Source organism: Chamaea fasciata, unplaced genomic scaffold (assembly GCF_029207755.1).
Source record: "Chamaea fasciata isolate MVZ Bird 193981 ecotype frontalis unplaced genomic scaffold, bChaFas1.0.hap1 SCAF_17, whole genome shotgun sequence".
Lineage (NCBI taxonomy): Eukaryota > Metazoa > Chordata > Aves > Passeriformes > Sylviidae > Chamaea > Chamaea fasciata.
The window spans coordinates 7,499,260-7,518,751 of NW_027094102.1; the positions used below are offsets into that span (position 1 = coordinate 7,499,260).

The window sequence follows — 19,492 nt, forward strand, 5'->3', positions numbered from 1 at the left end:
ATTGCTGTGTCCTCTGCTGCGAGGGGCAGTGGCTGTGCCGTGGTGGGGACGGGGCTAGTGGCCCTCGGGGACTGGGGTTCCCCCCAGACCTCGCGGCTGTGTTGGTCAGGGGGGTCCCCGTGCTCCCGCTCCCCGCAGCCGCTGCGGCCGCAGCTCCGCGGCAGCTTCTCCCGCTGCCCACGGGATGGTGCTCGTGTCCACGGGCTCCCATCGCGTCCCGCCAGCCCACAGAGCCCGCCGGGCCCGGCCGCTGCCCCTCTGCTCTGGGGGTTCCCCGGAAAGGACAGGGGAGGGGGTCTGGGGAAGGCTGAGCTGACCGTGTCCTGCCGTGAGAGCGATGTGGGGTGCTCGGTGTTCCCCACGCTTGCAGCATCCCAAAAAAGCCCAAGTGTTTGTGTGGTCCGAACCGTGCTGGAACGAGCCCCGGCACAAAGGGAAGGTGCCCTTTTGAGGCGTATACCCCGGACTGTGGGGGGCTCTGGGTCCCAGTGAGGCTGTGAGTCCCCTGCCCTCCTCCTCCCAAAGTGACTATGGGTGCTGAGCTCATGTCCCCAAAACCAGCAGCCCCAGCCCAGCTAAGAGTCTGCCCTGGGCTCTCCTGTCCCCATCACTGCTTAGTGCCACCCCATCCTTCCACCATCCCTCTGAACCACAGCAAACTGCCCTTGGAGCACCCCAATGCTTCCCTGGGAAAGGAGAGGACTTGATCCATCCATCCATCCATCCATCCATCCATCCCACTGAAGCCAACTCCTTTGGGTCCAAAGTTGCTCAAATTCCCAATGATTGCAAAGACCACAGCACCACCAGCAGCTCGAATGACAAATTTATTTGTGGATTCACCTCCACCTGCAAACCGAAGCGCTCAATGGGCTAATGCTAATCCTCGTGCTCCCCATGCGGGATCTGAGCGGGTCCGACATGAGGAGCGCGAGTCCGTGCTCAGTGGCCAAGTGAGCCCCCCCGGAGCCTCCGGTTCTCCCCCCACCTCCATCCCAGCTTGGCCTCTGCAGGGAGCACGGTCCCACACATAAATACGGACAGACAAGATAACAAAAATAGCATTAATAGTATTCACAAATGAATTAAAAACTACTCGTATATGTACAGCAGAGCGCGGGACGTATGTACACGGACAAGCTGTGGACAGCTGTGTCTGCCCGCGGTGGGCTCCCAAGGATGAGGGCGTTTATTCTGGAAGCTAATTTCAGCTCAAAGGCTGGAGGTTCCCTGCTCCAGCAGCAGAAGGAGCAGCACGGGGATGAGTGGGAGGGAAGCCAGACACCTCAGTCACTGCATGCAGCCGTCACAGCCACACATGGGGACAGGGATCTGCCTGCACTACGGGACTGGGAACATGGGACAGCAGCGGAGAGGCCAACAGCTCCTACTGTCCCCAGAGAGGCTCCCCAGAGGTGGAGCCAGTGCCAGCTCTACTCCCATCTCCCCTGGGCTTGCTTCCCCGCTCATCCCATGAATCATCTGCTCCCTGGGCTTTGCCACCCATGTGAAGGTGCTCCCCCTGACCCTTCCAATCCCCAGCTCGGGATTCCTGGACACCACAGCCCCAGCTCTCTGCAAAGCCCCTTGTGCCAGGGGCAAGCACTATCCCCCTCTCCTGCCTCCTTCCTTTGCCAGCCCAGAGGAGCAGGCTGGGAAGGGATGAGCACTGTCCCACAGCCATCTACATTTGGAGTGAGGAGGAGGAAGAGGACAAAGAACCCTTCAAACCACGCACAGCCCTGGGCCTGGCACACCATCCTCATCTGGGACAGGCCACAGCTCCCAGCAACTGACTGTGTGGGGATAAAGGAATTCACGCAGGGCTGACCAAGGGCAGAACTCCTCACCCCTGGCCTCTGCCTCTTCCTCCTGCTCCTCCTGCCACTGGAGAAGCAAGGACAGGATAGGGATGCTGCAGGGAAGCTCCATCCCGCTAGGCAGCCTGCCTCTTCCTGGTGCCTGAGCATGCCAGAGACGGGGGCATGGAGCCTGACCCTTGCTCTGGCTGGGGAACTTTATATTAGTGACACATCTACACACACGCACGCACTCACACATGCAAAAATAAGTCTGTTTATTCTCTTCCAAATTATCTAGAGAACCCTGCAGGGCTGGGACACCTTCTAGCCTGTGCCCCCCCCAGCTGCCTGGATCTCCCAGCGCTGGGAGCCGGTGGCTGAAGTGCTGCATTGGCCTCAGCGCCTTTAAAACACAACGGAACAGTAAATAAGACGGGCTACAATAAAAGGAGCTGGCGGCACGAGGGAGAAAACTCCATGGAGCAGGTGCTCGGCCGGGATGGAGGGGCGGCCCCGGTGCCGGTGGTGGTGCTCGGGAGCGGAGTGTAGTGGATGTGGCGGTGAAGGCGCAGCCGTCCTGGCTGCGGGGGGCTCGGCGGCGGCTCACTTGCGGCTCAGCAGGGATCCCAGCAGAAGCACTCCGGCCACCGTCGCCCCGGTCAGGAGCCATTTGTTGAAGGTCTCCTGGCCTTTTCTCACCTCGGCAGCAGCATCGTTCCCATAGAGGTCCACAAAGCGCTCCTGTGGAAAGAGGAGGGTGGTGAGCGCAGGGGTGCGAGCGGAGCGCAGAGGGAAGGGCTGGCAGGAAAGCGGTGGTGGGGACCAGGCTGATGACAGATGCCTTGTGCTTCCTCGCTCTGAATCATCCACACAGGGCAAGGGGAGAAGCACAGTCATGAGAGAAGAGGATGCCAGAAAGGATTTGCGAGGAGAACACCACGCGGGCAGGGCAGGGGATGCATCACGTGTTCTTGGCTCTCTAAAATTAGCATCCAAGTGTGATAGAAATCATTGCAGTGGGAACCTGCTGGGCTCCATTCCCTGGCTAAGGCCTGTGGAAGCAACAGCAGGGCTGGTGCCCATGGCTACGGAATTCCACACCATGCATCCCCCCAGTCATTTTGTGTCCACAGTGGAGCCTCCCACCTCCCATTCCTACATCCTGGCCATTGCAGGTTACTCCACAACACGAGCTGGATTTCACAAATCCCTGTGGCAAAGGCAGACATTGGGTCACCAATCTACTGCCTTCCCACGGCTTCAGGATAGCAGGCCAAGCACAAGGCTTGGCCAGGAATGCAGTCACTCCAGCCCAGCTCGTCTGAGCCGGCTGCCTCCAGCCCTTCATCTCCAGCAGCAGCAGGAGCTGGGAAGACCTCAGCCCATCATAGGGAGAGCTGTTGGGGTCCCTGAGCTGCACACAGCAGGGCAGGAGGGGTCCCTGGGCAGGCAGCAGGGAAACACATGACCCAGGATCTCCCAGGTTTATCAGGGCTGAGCAGGAGGTGCAGGGCTGGACGGAGAGGAAGCTGCGAGCTCCGGGCTCGGGGATCGCCAGCAGCTCAGCGTCAGCAAGGGCTTGATGCTGTCGCACCTTGAGCCCATCTTCCCAGCAAGATCCCCTGTTCCCTGATAAGTGAGTGCAGTTCCAGTAACTCGGCTGCTCTGGGAAAGCAGAGATAAGCCCGGCTGACGCTGTCACGCCTCGTCACGGCCTCTGTGCAGGCAGGGGGAGCATTCCTGCCTGCCTGGTATGCCAGCACTCTGCCTCCCACACCTGCCCACAGCCTGCGGCCTCAGGGTTACAGGAGTCTGGTGCCCAGGTCATGGCTGGCATCCAGGTGCCTCTCTTCCATGGAACACGGTGCCAAGTCTCCCAGCTCCCACCAAACAGCCCCAGGATGGTCACAGCTTGTGGGGTATCTCCTCACCTTGCCCCATACCTATGACCAAGCTCACACACAGTTTTTCAAAGCAGGGTGTGCAGCAGACCTGCATGCTTACTCCCAGGGAGCTGGGCTGTGTCCCTCTCCATGGCCACAGGGCTCCCCACCACAGGGGATCCGGTCCATGATAAGCTGTGCACCTCAGCACTCAGCTCTGCCACCAAAGCTCTTCTCCATCTCTCACCAGACACCACCCCCAGCTGCCTTCCACACCCCATGACCATGAGGAGGTAGTCACAGACCCAAGGGCAGTGTTGGGACACAGGGACTTTGCTAACTCACCGTGGGGCACGTCACTGCTGCCACCTCACTTAGAGTCCTCTTCAGGGGTATGACAGTCATCCCTGTGACTTCCACCACCTACACAGAGTGGCAGAAGGCAGCTTGCTTCCCACCATGCCTGCCAGCTGGCACGGGATCTGTGGAGGTGTTGTACTGTGTCCTGGCCCTGCAGGAATGGGCAGGATGGAGCTCACAGGCAGGTACTGTCCAGGGAGAAAGGAGAGGGCAGCTGCCTGCTGCCAGTCCGCTCATCCAGGCAACAGTGAATGATGGAGAGGAGAGGGACAGGAGCAGAGCCCAAACCCAAGAAGGAGATATTTTGAATTCTGGCACAGGAAATCCCTCTGCTGATAGGTGGTGATGGGCATGGAGCTGCGGCAGGCCATGGCAGGGGCAGCAAACTGAGAGCAGGCTGGTAGGGATGGAGGGCACAGGGAACTGGGGCAGAAGGTTCAAAAAACACCACCCCTACAACATTTGTGTCTGGGGAGATTTAGGTTGGATGTTAGAAAAAGGTTCTTCACCAGGAGGCTGGTTGGGCACTGGAATTGGCTCCCCAGGGCAGTGGTCATGGTACCAAGCCTGAACCACAGTTCAAGGAGTGTTTGGACCACGCTCTCAGGCATATGGTGGATTGCTGGGCAGTCCTGTGCAGGGCCAGGAGTTGGACTTGATGATCTTTGAATCTTCCAATTCAGCATATGTTTTGATCTCTCTGTGCAGGGGCCCTCACTCCAGGGATGGTCCTTCCCTTGGACACACATCCCAGCCACTTGCTCTGAGGCTGGGATGAACAACCTGAGGCAGCAGAATGCTCAGATGGAGGAAGGCAGCTGCATCCTTGTGATGTATTCCCCAGAAAATCTGATTTCCTCAGGGATTCAGTAGGACCCACTGCCCCACTGAGAGTCCCACACATCTCCACAGGCTCCTCCTGACCCACAGCAGGGACGTCCCCACTGGGGCCAGGAAGGCTGCAGTGGTGGACAGGGCCACACATCTAGCCAGCCTCTCCGTGGGGCAGGCACCAGGAGAGGCCCCCCTCGGCAGGGCAGGGAGCCAAGGAGGGCTGGCAGCCGGTTCTCCATGCTGCTTTTTCCATGGCATGTGCTGCCGAGCTTGGGGAAAGGCAGTTCCAAGAAGCCCTTGCTTCCAAGAAAAGGAAGTGTTTGCTGAAGGAGAGATAAATGGCGCACAGTGAATGCAGAGCTATCGGGTGCTACAGACAGAGAGGAGCACAGCCAGAGCCCGGCACAGGCAGGGAGGGGATGTCAGCCCCTCTCCTTCCCTTGGGAAGGGAGCAGCAGCTGCTGGAGCCACAGCTGGGGGCTGTAGGGGACCGAGGAGAGTGCCTTGCCCTTCCCGGAGGAAACCACCCTAGGAGCTGTGATAGCTCAGTCTCTGCACAACTTTGATCCCAGATGTGTCCCCTGGGAACTAGATCCCAGGCCAGAGGGAGTGGGAAAAAAGGCAGGAGCGTCCTCCCTGCCCATGCTGGGGGCGGGTTGAAGGTTAGGGAAAAGCAGCTTGCTCTGTTCCCACACCATCCAGGGCCTCGGCCGCTCTGCACCTGAAGCCCAGCACTCCCAGGACTGATCCTGACCTCTCTGTCCTGGTGTTTGGATCTCAGGCTTGCCCAGACAAGTCCAGATATTTCTGGCCTCCCCCAGTCACCTTTATCTGAGAGGAAATATTTGGAATTCCTGAGTTGATCACAAGGACTGTGGTAGCAACAGCACGTCAGTGTCTCAATCCGTGGGCCTGTTCCACCCGGGAGAACAGGCTGTTCCATCAGAACGCCCGTCACATCCCCTTCCCCACCCCGGGTGACTGACACGTCCGAGAGGAGGATGCTCCAGAGCAGGCAATGAGGAAGCAGAGATCTTACTCCTATGCAAGAGTCAATCCCCTGCCTTTGCCTCTCCTCCCCAGAGCAGGGGAAGGAATCCACATTTTCTCGCTGGAGCCTAAAAAACCACTTGCTGGAGGAGTTGGAGCAGGGAATGCTTCCCACCTGCTGCACAAGCTGCTTGCAGGAGGCAGAGAACCTGGAGAGTCAGGGTCTACCACCCCGCAGAGCTGGGGCAGGGAGGTTCTGCAGTGCCAAAAGTTCTCTCGACATTCACAGAGCCCCAAACTGCAGCCCAGCACTGTGGGGGATGCAGCAACCATTTAAACACTGCCCAGTGCCCACACATAACCCTGTAGGAAAAAGGCAAGCGGAGCAGGTCTGACCTGAAGCGCTCTGCCTCAGGTGGGAGAGCAGGCTAAAGAAGTACGTCTTCTGGCTGAGACACTACTCACATCCTGGCCTGGGAAGGGGAACAACTAAAATTTGAGGCTCTCCTTTGTTTGGTTGGTTTCATTCACCAGTGCTGCCCGCGCAGGAGGGAGAACAGTTGCTGGATCCCATTCAGGCTGAGCAGAGCAGGTTCCTCTTTCAAGATAAGCCCCAGCACTTGGGGAAAGAGGATTCGGTGGCACTGAGCCATGAGGGCAGGTGAAGAGAGCAGATGTGGGCAATAAACTCCCATCTGGCCTCTGGTGAGGCAGGAGAGGGGAGAGGGGAAGGCTCTGGCAGTTTGGATCTCAAAGCTTGCCCTGCACAAGGGGGTGAGGGGTATGGAGGTTGCTGAGATACCAGGACAAAGCTCTGAAAACCAGCAGAGAAGAGCCAGGCTCTACTAGGAGTATTCAGCTGAACTCGGTCAAACTTTGACATGGAGACTTGGGACTCCAGCAGGAGCTTTGGAGCTTCTCCAGCCAGCCCAGGGAGACAGATACCTCCAGCCCCCCACTCAGCATGCACAACAGCCTTTCCAACCCAAGGATCCTGATGTGCTTTATCAAAAACGAGCTGGTTCCCCAGAACCTCCCTTGAGATAAGTCAGCATTGTTCCCAAATGGATCAACAGAGCCATGGGGAGGTTAAGTGCCTTTTCCAGAGCTGTGTGAGAGCCAGCAGCATGAGCCACAGCATCTGACTCCCAACCCAGGCATTCTCATCACGAGGCAATGTTTCCCTTGAAAACAAGGCTGTTTCTGTTTTACCTTCACCGTAAGCACAGCTGTGTTCCTGCTCAGAGGTCTAACAGCAACCACCGGCCGGGAGCAGAGTCATCTGGGTGACCAGACATTTGTTAATGAGATGCTGGGAACAGTTTTGTGCTGAGCAGCAAGACAAGGAGGGAAAAAGAAAAGCAGCAGCTCAGCACAGACCACAACAAAGCCCTGCATCGACAGCAACCTGCTCCCAGAGCCCCTTTGGGCTGCCAGCTCACCACATGGGGCTGGCATATGTGAACCTGGAGGTGAAACACAGGGGGGAAAAGGCAGCTGAGAGCTTTAAGAATAAAAGAAAACATAAGTCTTCCCAAAGGCATTGGGAATCCTGTAAACACAGCTCTGTGAGTCCCTTTGCGATATGAATAGAAGAGACATCCTAGAGATTCTCCCTCTGCCCTGCTCCCCCTGAGGCTGTATCCATGTGTGGCCCCCACCACACTCAGCCCTGAAAGGAGGGCAGCAGGGACAGTGTGATCACAGAGGTCACAGGACTGCCTGCAGTGCTGGGCAGTGGGGGTCAAGGGGAGCACCTGACTCAGGAGCATGCCAAGGGAACCTGCCATCCAAGGCAGGTCTGACCATCTCCATAGAAACACAGATCTTAGAATGGTTAGAGGGGACCTTAAAGCTCATCTAGTTTCAATCCCCCTTCCTTGGGCAGAAAAGATCTGCAGCTTCACCCCACTGGTCTCCACCAGCAACCTCAGGCAGGCTCAGAATGGGGTGGGGAAGGGGCTCTGGGACACAGAGAGAGGAAGGGGCGCTGGGGACAGCAGCTGCAGGTGCAAATACTCCAGAGACTCAGCGCTAACTGTTATGCAAATGGTGACCTCCAGGGAAGCAGCTGCTGATCTCCATGACAATGGCAGGGAATGCCACCCACCCACCGCCTCTCCTGCCTTTCCTGCCCTTGGAGCTGGTGCTGGGGTGTTGTGGACCCTGGGGTGCTGTCCCTGCCCAAATCTCAGGGCAGTCATTGAAACCTTCGACTGGGAAGGAGGCAGCCACAAATTCAAAAGAGTCAATTAAATAAGAACATCCCCTCTTCTTTCTCTTCTCACTCAGGCTTTGCTGTGGGGCTGCAGAGTGGGGGGGACCGGCAGGGAGGCTGTCCCTTGGGCCAAAGCCCAACAGACCTGCGGGGCTCCAGCCTAGCCCAGGCCAGAGCCAGCTCTTTTCTAACCAGAAACAAACCCTCACTAGCACATTCCAGCCCTAATCCTTGCCACGGCAGCCTTCTGTCAAACTGGTTTCATCACCGGCTCCAGGGAACCTGCAATAACCCCACACCATTCAGCACAATTCCAGCGTTTTCCAAATACATGAAAGAGGCTACGGTGACAGCTGTAACCCCCGTCCCTGCCCCGGGAGACTGCTGTGCACAGCACGAGATGGAGAGCAGGGAATTGCACTCTCCGTTCCAGAAATCTGCTGAAACATTCATGTGTATTAAAGCCGGAGACGATGTGAATGACTAATCCACTTGCATCCATCTTTCATCAGTGTTCCTCCCAGAGCTAACCAGGCTGAGGGCTCCCGAAGGTGCCGCAGCCCTGACCGGCACCGGGCCCGCTGGGCAGGGCAGGCAAGGATGGCAGGAGACAGGGCTCTGGTACAAAGGCACAGCGAAGAACACATTGGCTGAGCCGGATCCACTCAAGAGATTAGCACCTGCTGGGAATGGGATTGTTTTCCAAAGGGCATTAAGTGGAATAGTCCTAGGAAAGACGGTCTCTCTGATGCTTCTCCCCACCGGACAGATGGTGTCTGAGCCCCGCAGCAGAGCAGCCTTTGTGCGAGGGGCGCGCTCGGGGGGCAGGGAAGGCTCCTGCTTTCCTGTCCCGGTTATCTGCTGCCCGCGGGGCCGCCGAGCAGAGCGCCATGGCCAGCTCACTGTGCCGGACAGCACCTCGGCAGGGCCACCGGCACCCAGGGAACAGAGCTCAATTTTCACCTTGTCATTGCTCTTCCTGGACGTCAGAGCTCCTGTGCAATCGCGCCCTTGTGTAACCGTGGGGAAACCTGTGCCGGGGAGATGTGCCATGCTCACGTGTGCCCGGCTGCTGAGCCACGTTCCCTCCTGCCAGGGGATGAGTGGGCGATGCTGACAGCTCTTTCTGGTCCTCACCCGCACTGTGAGCCTCACCAAACCCACCCCCATAGGGAATGTTGGTGTTACCAGGGCTCAAAGGAGCCAGGTTGGGTGCAGGGATGGTCTCCAGAGAAGGATCCTAGGCAAGAGCTGCCTGGTGCCCCTGCCTCAGCCACTCGTCCACCAGCATCCTCGAGGAGCAACAGCCAAGCTGTGTTACCACTTCCCACTTCAGCCCTGGCACCTCACGAGGCTGCTGTAATTCTTACATGCCTCTTGAATGAAAAAGGGGAAAGGGTGGAGGTGCAGGAAGAGGAGGAAGATGTGCTCATTCTGTTTTCACTTCCTGTTAGCTCCATAAAATCTCAATTTATTCAAGCCACAAAGTCCCTTTTAGCAAAATCCTTGCTGACTTGAGGGCAGGAAGCGCAGTAGGCAGCTGATGCAGCAAACACGAGAAAGAGCAGTGCAGCATGAGAAGAAGACTTTGTGCTCTGCCCTGGGCTCCTCCATGCATGTTGCTGCATGAAATAATCACTGGCTGGTGCACTGGAAGCTTCTAAATGAGGTCAGTTGCTCTATTAAAAGACATTAGCTCTCCAGCCAGTTTAATACACTCGTGAGCCATATAAGTATAGGATTGGAGGCACTTGCAACACTCCATGATGGCTGATTTACAGGTAGCAACACCTCATTTTCTCCAAATGTAAGTCATATGTCACCCAGGCACTACCCAGGGCCACACACACACCCAGCCCAAACCCTGAGCCAGCTCACCACGAATCACACACAGAGAGTAATGCCACGTACTGCCACCAGACGTGCTCCCTACACAACACTGGTAGTGTCCCCAGTCTTCCTCAGCCTCAAGTGTGGCACAAACCAGGGAGATGGGCAAATAGGATGGTACTGCTCAAAGAAGCAATGTAGACAGCTGTCCTGCTCCACCTGATCATGGCATGAGCTGCATTCAAACCAAACCAGCTCCATGCCAGCCCAGATCTCTTCTCAGCTTCACAGAGAGCCCTTCATCTTCCAAAGAAACCCCTTCCATGCTCCTTCAGGAAGCAGCCAGTTCCAGCAGCTCCCTTTCGAGCCCTACGCCAAGAGCCAGGGCACTGCATAGCTCTGACCATAGGCCCCTTGCACAGGCCCAGCATGAGCAGCTCCGGCTCCAAGCCCTGCCTGCTGCCAGCTTGTCACGTTTTGGAGTATTTGATTTCACTCTTAAAAGCACCTGTCTGGCAGCAGTAGGAACCAGGTAGGAAGAACCTGCCTGCTCTTTGTTCTTGGCCAGGCAGAGCAGGGAGCAGGACACCTGCCTCTGTTTCCCTCTGAGCTCAGGTGCACGGCTGTGAGCCAGAGAACTCTGGGTCCATCCTAGATCGGGAACGGGGGCTGAAAGGCTGAGCCCAGCCCTGCTCCCACTGGAGGCTCCTCATCTCCGGGGCTCATCTCCCCAAGCAGGATACTGATGCCAGGAGCTAGCTACTAATTGGATCTACTTAAATCAGCAGCTACGTCTGCAGACACAGCTGAAACACAAGCTTGAGCAGGAAGGAGGATAATGCAATAAATTCAAACAGCTCTCCCCAAGGGAATCGCACAACCCCCTGAAACTTCCCTCTTTGCAGATACAGCCCATTACCCTTCCCTGGGCATGCTGTGCCAGTACAGAGACAAGCAGCAGTCGAAAAAGTAACCAGCCCAAAGCCCCCTGAAACACCAAGCTCCCCCAGCTTCCTGCTCCCAGCAGCAGAAGGAAGGCAGACCAGTTACAGCACAACATTCAAACAGTCCCTGTGGCCACGGGAGCCTCTCTGGTTAACGCTCCGAATCCCGCTCCTCCCTCCCTCCCTCGCTACCCCGGAGGCAGGCAGCAGCGCTGAGTGCACTGGGTTTCCCATTAAAGAGATCCTGAGAGACAGCACTGGGCTGGTACACGTGAGCACGTGTCCGAGAGAAGACACGGGCGGCTGGAGAGATGCTGGCTGCACGGAGCTGCAGCGGGCGTTCCCGCCTGCAGGCAGTCCTTCCCAGCACTGCTCAGCCCTCTGATTCTTTTTTTGCTAACTAAATTAAACATGAGGATAAAATAAGCAAAATACCTAAAAATAAAAAATAAACCGAGCATTTCTACAGCACAACTAGGTCACAGCTCCCCAGCATGCGAGTTGTGGCAGCTACGGCTCAGCCCCTTGAGCCTCCCGGGTTCAAAACTGACATCTCTCTTAAAAGGCTGCTCCCGAAACCCACACCTGCTCTCCGGTAAGCCCAGCTGGAGCCATCTGCTAACGGCTCTGCCTCCCAGCAGCCCCTGGCACCCTCGTTCCACTGGGCTGTTCTGCTGTGGTAGAGTAACCCTCCTCCCCACCTGACCACGATGGGTGCCAGCCCATGCCCTGAGCCTGCCCCACTGCCCCCCGCCATGGGTGCACTGTGGGAGAAGCTCTCCCGCGTCTCTGGGATGCATGTTCCCTAACTTGAGCTCTTGGCTTCTCAAGGATGATTAGGAGCAGGACTTCAGAGGGATCTTGCACCAAGAACCCCTCTGCACATCCTTCCAGTTGAGGAGCAGGGAGGAGGAAGTTTCCCTCTTGAAGGTCAGGGCAGTAAAGCAAGAAGGTGCTCGGGCACTGAGGGACTCCCCTTTCATGCCCTCCTCCCTGTGCGTTAATCTTCAGTGGCTCAGAACAATAGTGTTTAAGGGCAACATCCCTCCCTTGCGGGAGGGTGGAGCAGGAGAGTGGAGGGTGGAGGAGAGTGGCTGCTCTCCTGCCACTGCGAGGCAGAGCCACCCGCATGAATACCTTCGCTCTGAATCAGCAGGTAGGTCAACATCCTGGCTGCTCTGGGGTCCCCCAGAGGGGACAGAGCAGCTGCCCCCAGCCCCGTTCTGCTCCCACAGCAGAAGCCACCATTAATCCCTCGCCTCTTGGTTCAGCAGGTCTGCAACACTTCACCAACTGATATCCATCCTTTCCCTTCCCCCAGCTTCTCCTGGGAATACTCCGGCTTTACAGCTAGTGGGGAAAGAGCTGCTAGAGAAATACTCCTTGTAATGTCAAGATGGGACTGTGCTTACAGCCGCCAGCTGCTTGGTAAAAACCAAAGGAAACCAAACCTTCTCAGCTTCAGCAAAGGTCTCAGAGCACCACACCACCATTCAGCTGCACTCAGTGTGTGCTGCAGGCGTGTCGCTGCTCCCAGGGGGAAACCATGTACACAAACCATATCGGAGCTCCACGGAAATCAGGCACAGCAGCCCAGACACACACAGTATAAGCTGCAGCTTCCACTGGGGAAAAAGAGAGCTCCCACCCACCCCTTCTGCTGTGCTGGGACACCCCACTGCTGCTGAAGCAGGGAGAGACCCCGGGCAGTGCTCCAGGGACCCGGCTCCAGCATCAGAGAGGAGCAGGATGAGCAGGCGGAATGACATTTCTGAGAGCAGCTGTGAACACAGAGCAGCAAGAAACAGTTTGTTAATTATTTCACAGGTCTTTTTTTAAATGACACTCAGCTCTTCGGATTAAAGAGCCTCAGAGTGCTTTACGAATCAGAGTTGCCAGTGGCTCCCCTGGGAGCAAAGGAAACGCTATCCCTTTCGCTCAAAGACCCCGGGGTTAAGTGGGCTGCTCTGAGCCACAGCCAGCCAAGGGCAGGAGTTTGGATTTCCAGGCGCCTGCTGTAATCACAGATCTAAGGAACGTAATCAAACTGCACCACACACCGAGAGGCAGCAAGGAAAACAGGCAGGGCCCCAAAGAAGGAGAACGAGTAAAGGGGGTAAAGAGTAAAGCTCTGAAATCAGCCTCTGCATTGCTCTTGGTCTAGCGGCAGGAATGCTGCTGTGGGCCGGGCAGGAAGCTGCAGTGGAAGTCATTCCAATGGCATTTCCTGGAGAGCACTGCAGAAAAGCCTCCCAGGTCGAAGGCTGGGTGAGGAGCTGCCAGGGATCTGCACACTGAGCCCAGATCTCCAGCAGTCAGTAAGGATACAGCTACCTGGGCTGGCTGCTCCAGGCAGGACAGCCTCAGACAGGACACTGTTGGCAGGTCCCACAGCCAGGGAGGAATATTTAGAATTGAGAAGGGACATGGGGAACCCCACTGGCAGGAGGACAGTATTTTTTTCACCCCGTGCAGGTGATGACAGCAGGGCCATCGTCTCAGCTGTGAAGGGATTAAGGCTGTAAAATAATTACTAAGGACAAAGTGCAAAGCAATAGTACAGCTGAGCACCACAGACCAGGTTGCTCAAAGCTCCATCCAACCTGACCATGAACACTTCCAGGGATTGGGGGAGCCACATCTTCTCTGGCCCACCTGTGCCAGTGTCTCACAAACCTCACAGGGCAGAGAACTTCCCTAATATCCAATCTAACTCTACCCTCTGTCAGTGGGGAGGAATTCCCCCTTGTCCTGTCACTCCATGCCCTTGCCCAAAGTCCCCCTCCAGCTCAGTTGAAGCCTCATCAGGCACTGGCGGGGAGCTCTCTCTTCTCCAGGCTGAACAACCCCAGTTCTCTCAGCCTGAGATGAAGCCATGAGATTCATCTTCAAGACTGCAAAGCATGGCCTTGGCTATGCTCAGTCACTTCCACTGAGTCAGTTCTGCTGCACGTTGACCAACACGTGGAATGGATGGCTGTGATCTCAAACAGGATTAGAAGTGCTGAGGCATCCCCGAAACCCAACCTGTAACACTCAGAAGGGCAGAACTCTGGCAAACCACACTCCCAGGAAATGTGGTAGTGGCAGGGACAGCTTGTGCAGGATCACCTGGGACACAAGGCGCGAGGCCAAAAACCATTTCCAAAGAGCTGAGAATCAAAGTCTAACTCAGCCTGAAACCACTGAGGAGCCTGGAGCCAGAGCACAGGACGAAATCCCAGCTGTGTGCTGTCATATGACACAGGCTGAGTCATTTCCTACCATTCAGAAAAAAAAATTCAAAAGATAAAAATGAGCTTGCTATATTGACATCTTCAAAGGGTTTTCCCCAAAGAGAATCACAAGCTTCTAGTCCACTGCAGGGTGACAAAACACATGTCCCACCACACCAAGTACTGTGTGGTCACGGTCAACTGAGAACCCAGGAAGCACTGAGCCAGAAGAGGTTCATTCTCCATCAGCCTAGTACAGTTTGTAGGGATTCATGCATCATAGACTGGTACTAAAGATCCTATTTACTTTCAGTTCTAGCCTGACACAGCCCCTTCATGTTGGTCCTCAACATATGCCCCACAAACCTCTTGACACTATATCCACAGATCTAACTCCAAGCTCATGCAGAAAACCCTCCATAAAATCCCACTCTGAATGTGGATTTAGCCTTGAAGGAAAAGCTGTCGTGCACTGGAGGGTCACAGCCAGGCAGGAACTACTGCTCACTTTCCTTTCTCAAACAGATTAAGCACGGTCAGTACATCTCTGCCTGCCAGGCTTTCTCCTGTTTACCCTGTGCTTCCCCCACCTTCCTTCCCACTCACCAGATTTCTCCCTCCATGACTCCCAAGCCCAACTGGCATCACCATTTCAGCTTCACAGCTAGTGGGACCTGGTCCTGGTCAAAGCAACTGCCCCAGGAAAGCCTCTATTTTGGATGTGATGGCTTGCCAAGGCAGCAGCTCTCTTCTGGCTGCTTATTAAATGTTCCCCTTGGGTTGTTCTTGTTTGTTTGTTTTCCCAGTGCCAGATTGCAGAGCAGAGGGCAAACCAAGGCAGAGCCAGTAAATGTGACAAAACACTCCTATGTTAACTTTATGAAGCAAGATTTACTATTTCCCCTTGCCTCAAAACTTGATTTCTCAAGAGAACTGCTACAGCCCATCACACAGCAGCCTCCAAAGGCACTAGCACCCCATGGCCCTCTTATGCTGCCTTTGTTCCCCTGGTGGGGAATGAAACAGAGCTTCCTACACAACTGGGCTGTGCAGCACTTGTTATGGAGCCATGCTCCTTCCCTCTTTCAGAGGGGCTTTCCAGGAAGAGAAGTGCTGCAGTGCTCCAAAACACAAACCACCTGGGGCCTGCCAAGCAGGCCTGCCACAACTTGCATCTCTCTCACCAGGACCTGCCTGCTGCACCTCTCGGGAGTGCTTTGTTTGAATGGGACAGGCTCTAACAGCTCCAATGCACCAAACAGACTCCCTGTGCAAATAGGGCGGCAGGAGAGGGACGACTCCATCACAGCCAGGGCAGGGTGGCACTCCTCTTGCAGGGAGAGCTGGCTGAAAGCCAGCAGCTTTCTCCCTGCAGCTGGAATCGCGCGAGAGAGACGGAAAGCAAAGCATCCCCCTGCACGCCCCACACGTCAGGCACTCAGGAGCTCTTATGGCCTCTATCCCTTGGTGTGGAGTGGCATGGCTGCCTCCAGGAAGGGACATGAAGAAAGCTGAGAGTGGAAGAAAGCTACAGCCAAGATGTCAAACGAGTACTCAGGGTTTGCAACAGGCTGGCAGCAGCAACACTGCCCAGTGCTGGTATTTTGGTGGCTGGTGGTGTGGACTTCCCACACTCTGTCCTTCACCACCCTGCCTGGCTTCCATTCAGCTCCCAGCATAGACCAGGCAGCGGCACAGCCTGGGCAGGGAAGTTAAAAGCTCGGTTCAAGGTTAGAACAAGAGAGCAAGGCAGTCCCCTGAGTGGGAACCGGCGCTTTTCAAAGCGAGAGCTGGTGGGCGGGTCAGATAGAGAGGAGTCCTGACCCTTCCGCAATCTGTTGAACAAATATTTGTTCCAAACAATTAATTTAGAGACAGACACAAAAAAATTGAAGAGTCTGAATCGTGATGGCTGGGGGTGGGGAACAGAGGGAGGAGGTGTTTCATTCCCCTCATGCAGGGACCAGTGATTTTCCACCAGTGATTTAATCTAAATCCCCCAGAGAGTTCATTTACAAAAAATCAGATTGCATTATCGCCTAGGTCTCCAGGATACAGCCCAATCCGTCACTAACAGCAACAGCTACACTAGCTTGGAAACCTCAGTTTGATCACTTAATTCCAAGACTAATCTGTGGCTCTAAAAGCCAAAAGCAGAGGGAGGGGGAAAGAACTCTGCATTTGGCCAGGGTTATCTGCAGGATGAGAGAGCTAATGGGCCACATACAGCCAGATGAAATGGCCAGCAGAACCCGGGTTATTAATCGAAACCAAGCTCCTCTCCTTGCCTGAGCAGCCCCACCCAGGCAGTGCCCCAGGGCGGTCACATTCCTGGAATTCCTTCACCCTTCCTGAACCAGCTCCCTCTCCCTGGGTGCACCAGCTCCCCTTCTTCTCCGGGGTCCCCAGCGTTGCTGGCCAGACACGGGGAGCTCACAAGAGCCTATTCTCTGTCGGGAAGGTGCAGAGGACAACGTTGGGCTAAAACGCTCCTGTCCCCTTCCCAAAATGCTGGGTTCTGCCGATGGACTGTGAGCTGAAGGGGGCCGAGAGGCCCCAGCTCCCAGCAAGGAGGCAATTCCCCCACTGTTTAGATGCCAATGCTGACAGCATGAACTCTTTCCAGTGGGAACCAGTAAAGGTTACAACAGCAGGGAATCACTATGATGCAGAAGCAAAATGAAAACTCAGACATCTGTAGGTCATATACCTCCCGCCGGCAGTCCCAGGCTGCACCGCACAGCCGGACCCGGCATTTCAAGAATGCTTCCTGAAGAAATGCTTATTCATGTTAATACCTCACCACTGAGAGCTCCCAGGGTTTGCTGCTGGGGCAGCTGGGAGCACTGCTCCCTGCCAAGGGAAAAGCAGCTGCGGGCTCAGCAGCTCCCCAGCACAGAGGTTGCCTCCACCTCAGCTCCGGCTCCCACCACACCAGCTCAGACAGTCCCAGAAGCCCACCCACCCACCGGGATCTGCTGTGGGATTCACTTAACCATGAGCAAGGCAAGTGCTGTTTCCAGAATGAAGAAGTAGCTGTTACCTCTGCAAACCACCAGCCAGCCCACCACAGCACTGGCTTGGAGAGGAGGAAGCTCCACTCCCTGCTGTTAATGACACCGGGAACATGCCCCAGAGGCAGGGCTCTGCTTGAAGAACAAGCTTGGATGACATTAGATTTCCAAAGGCTCTTGGAAAAACAGGTCTTTTACATAACATTCAGGGAGATGCAGAGAAAGCAGGGATGGAGAAAAACCTATCTGGGCACAAACTATTTGTGTCAACAGGGTGGACTGACCCTCTTGGAACAGAGTGTTAAGAGCACAGAGGGCAAGATCACACACTCCTTTTATGCTCTCTGCAAGGGGCAGGACAAGCTCTAGCACAAACATTGCAGAGAACTGCACTCCGGTTTGACCAGCCCCACTGCCAGCCCGGAGTGAGGGAGGGCACGGGCAGCCACCCCCACCACAGAGAGGTGTTCTTACCCATCCGCCATTCTCCTGGATCCAGGGATCTAAGTGGTCGGTCAAGTACGTGGTCATCCAAGACACGATGCGTTTCACCAATACCCGCATCTCCTTAACAACGCTCTCCACGCACAAGGCTCCTCCGAAGGAGAAGAAAGCCACGATGCGGCCCCAGTTCACTCCATCGCGGAACAGTTCGTTCACTACCTGCTCAAAGCTCTGATACGCCGTGCTGGGAGTGATGTGGAGCTGGGAAGTGAGGTCGCTGAACGCCCGCCGGTACCTCAGCTCAAACTCATCCCCTGCCTCTCTCAGCGCCTGCCTCACGTCGGCTGCTCGACGGATCTCGTGGACTTCGAGGCTGCTCTGGTGCACGGTGGCTCCGTTCACTATGTGGCTGGTAGGCGCGTGCCAGGAGGGGCTCCCGTTGAGGACGCCATCCACCTCGTCCTCCTCCCCTGCAAAGTCAGTCCTGTTCTCATCTTCCTCCTCCAGCTGACTCCAGCTGTATCCTTTCTGTGAGAGCTTGTAGGAAACAAAGTCAATCACTAACTCCCGGTTACTGCTGTACATTTTCACACCTGGGACACCCTCAATGAGTCCATGGTCTGGAGCACAAGCAGATCAACACTTAGCAGGTTCCGACTCCGCTCCTCTTCTTCGCGACCGATGGAAACATCTGACCTTAGCACAGAGGAGGAGAGAGGCACCGAAACGGTTAATGCCACAGCTCTTAGATGCACCCGCGCCATTACCACCGATAGCTTATCATTATACTGAGATCACCCCGCAGCTCTACGCCGAGGCTCAGGGCCACCAGATTGAAGCCGCACGGAGAACCCACCACAACACCCCCTTCCCCGGAAACCAGCCTCGAGCCCCGGGGACCCCCAGGCTCGCTCCGAGCAGACCCCAGATCTCACCGGGTGCGGGCTGCGCCTGGCAGGCCGGCTGCGGGCCGGGGCGGAGGCGGTTCTCGTTCTGCTGAAGCTTCGGGTCGGCCCGGACCGCGACAGCAACGCCCCCGCCTCGCCCCGCCCGTTAAAGGGCCCGGCGCCCCCGCCCCCTCCGCCGGCGTTACCCAACGGCTGCAGCGATGGCAGCGGGCGGGCAGAGCTATCCAAGGATCACGGCAGCCCCAGGAGGGCCCGGTTTGACGGTAACCGTGGGCCCGCCGCCCCGAAGCCCCACACTCCCCGCAGGCGGAGAAAATAAATCTCTCAAAACCGGCGAGCGCTCGCCACCGGAGGTGCCGCCACACGGCCCTGCGTCCTTACGGGAGCGATTCCAGTCCCGGTTAGCGGCGCGCTGCCGCTGGGGCCGGAACGGTGACACGCCGGGCAGCGGCAGGCGGGAGCGCCGCAGGGGGTAGCCGGTCCTCCCGGCCACCGCACTGCCCACCCACCACCGGACCGCTTCCCCCAGACCCCCGAACCGCCCCCTTCCCGGTCACCGCATCGCCCCCCCCAGGTCCCCGGACGGCCCCACCGGTCGCCGTACCTGGGGGGCGGGGCCGCGCACGAGGGCCGACACGGCGCCCTCGCGGACGACACGCCAGCCAATCAGCGGCCAGGAGAGCGCCGAGGGGCGGGGGTCCGGCAGCGCCCTCTCCCTTTGGCTGAGCCGCGTGTCACTCAAGGTTTACCCTACCCCGCCCCTCACCTCACCGCCCGACAGAGGGTCCGTGTCCTTCCCGGCTCTGCCGCGCGGGTCCGGCTGGCAGCGACGGCGGAGGTCGCCGGGAGCCCCGGCGGGCCTCGGCCCGCTCAGCAGTCCCGGGACTCGTTCCACATCGCCCGCCGAGCGGCCGGGGGGGTGCGGTAGGGTGGCAGGGGGCAGCAACGGGACGGTGCGCGTGCGCACGGCGCCTCGAGGCTGGGCGAGGAGCGTCGGTTGGACGGCGCGAGGGCACAGTGCGCATGCGCCGTGCCGGCTGTGCCGGCGCG

General features: G+C 56.9%; 1 protein-coding gene across 4 annotated transcripts; it reads right to left on the bottom strand.

Moving 5' to 3' along the window:
* Positions 1 to 814: 814 nt before the first annotated feature.
* BCL2L1 (BCL2 like 1) lies at positions 815 to 19,375 on the bottom strand. Of its 4 annotated transcripts, none has more exons than XM_066199086.1 (3): positions 19,209 to 19,375; positions 17,565 to 18,230; positions 815 to 2,543 (listed from the first exon to the last, which is right to left on the bottom strand). In XM_066199086.1, the coding sequence occupies exons 2-3, from the start codon at positions 18,117 to 18,119 to the stop codon at positions 2,406 to 2,408; spliced, it is 693 nt and encodes a 230-aa protein (XP_066055183.1). In that variant the 5' UTR covers positions 18,120 to 18,230; positions 19,209 to 19,375; the 3' UTR covers positions 815 to 2,405. The 4 variants fall into 4 exon arrangements, with proteins under 4 accessions (XP_066055183.1, XP_066055185.1, XP_066055184.1 ...); XM_066199088.1 differs by lacking the exon at positions 19,209 to 19,375 and adding an exon at positions 19,047 to 19,071; XM_066199087.1 differs by lacking the exon at positions 19,209 to 19,375 and adding an exon at positions 18,470 to 18,770 and having other exon boundaries at positions 17,565 to 18,225.
* Positions 19,376 to 19,492: the final 117 nt, after the last annotated feature.

Excerpts from the sequence above, each read along its gene's own strand:
- BCL2L1 (XM_066199086.1), bottom strand. The coding sequence starts at position 18,119 with ATGTACAGCAGTAACCGGGAGTTAGTGATTGACTTTGTTTCCTACAAG. Across the intron at positions 2,544-17,564 it reads TCCAGGAGAATGGCGGATGG|GAGCGCTTTGTGGACCTCTA; the intron begins GTAAGAACACCT and ends CTCTTTCCACAG.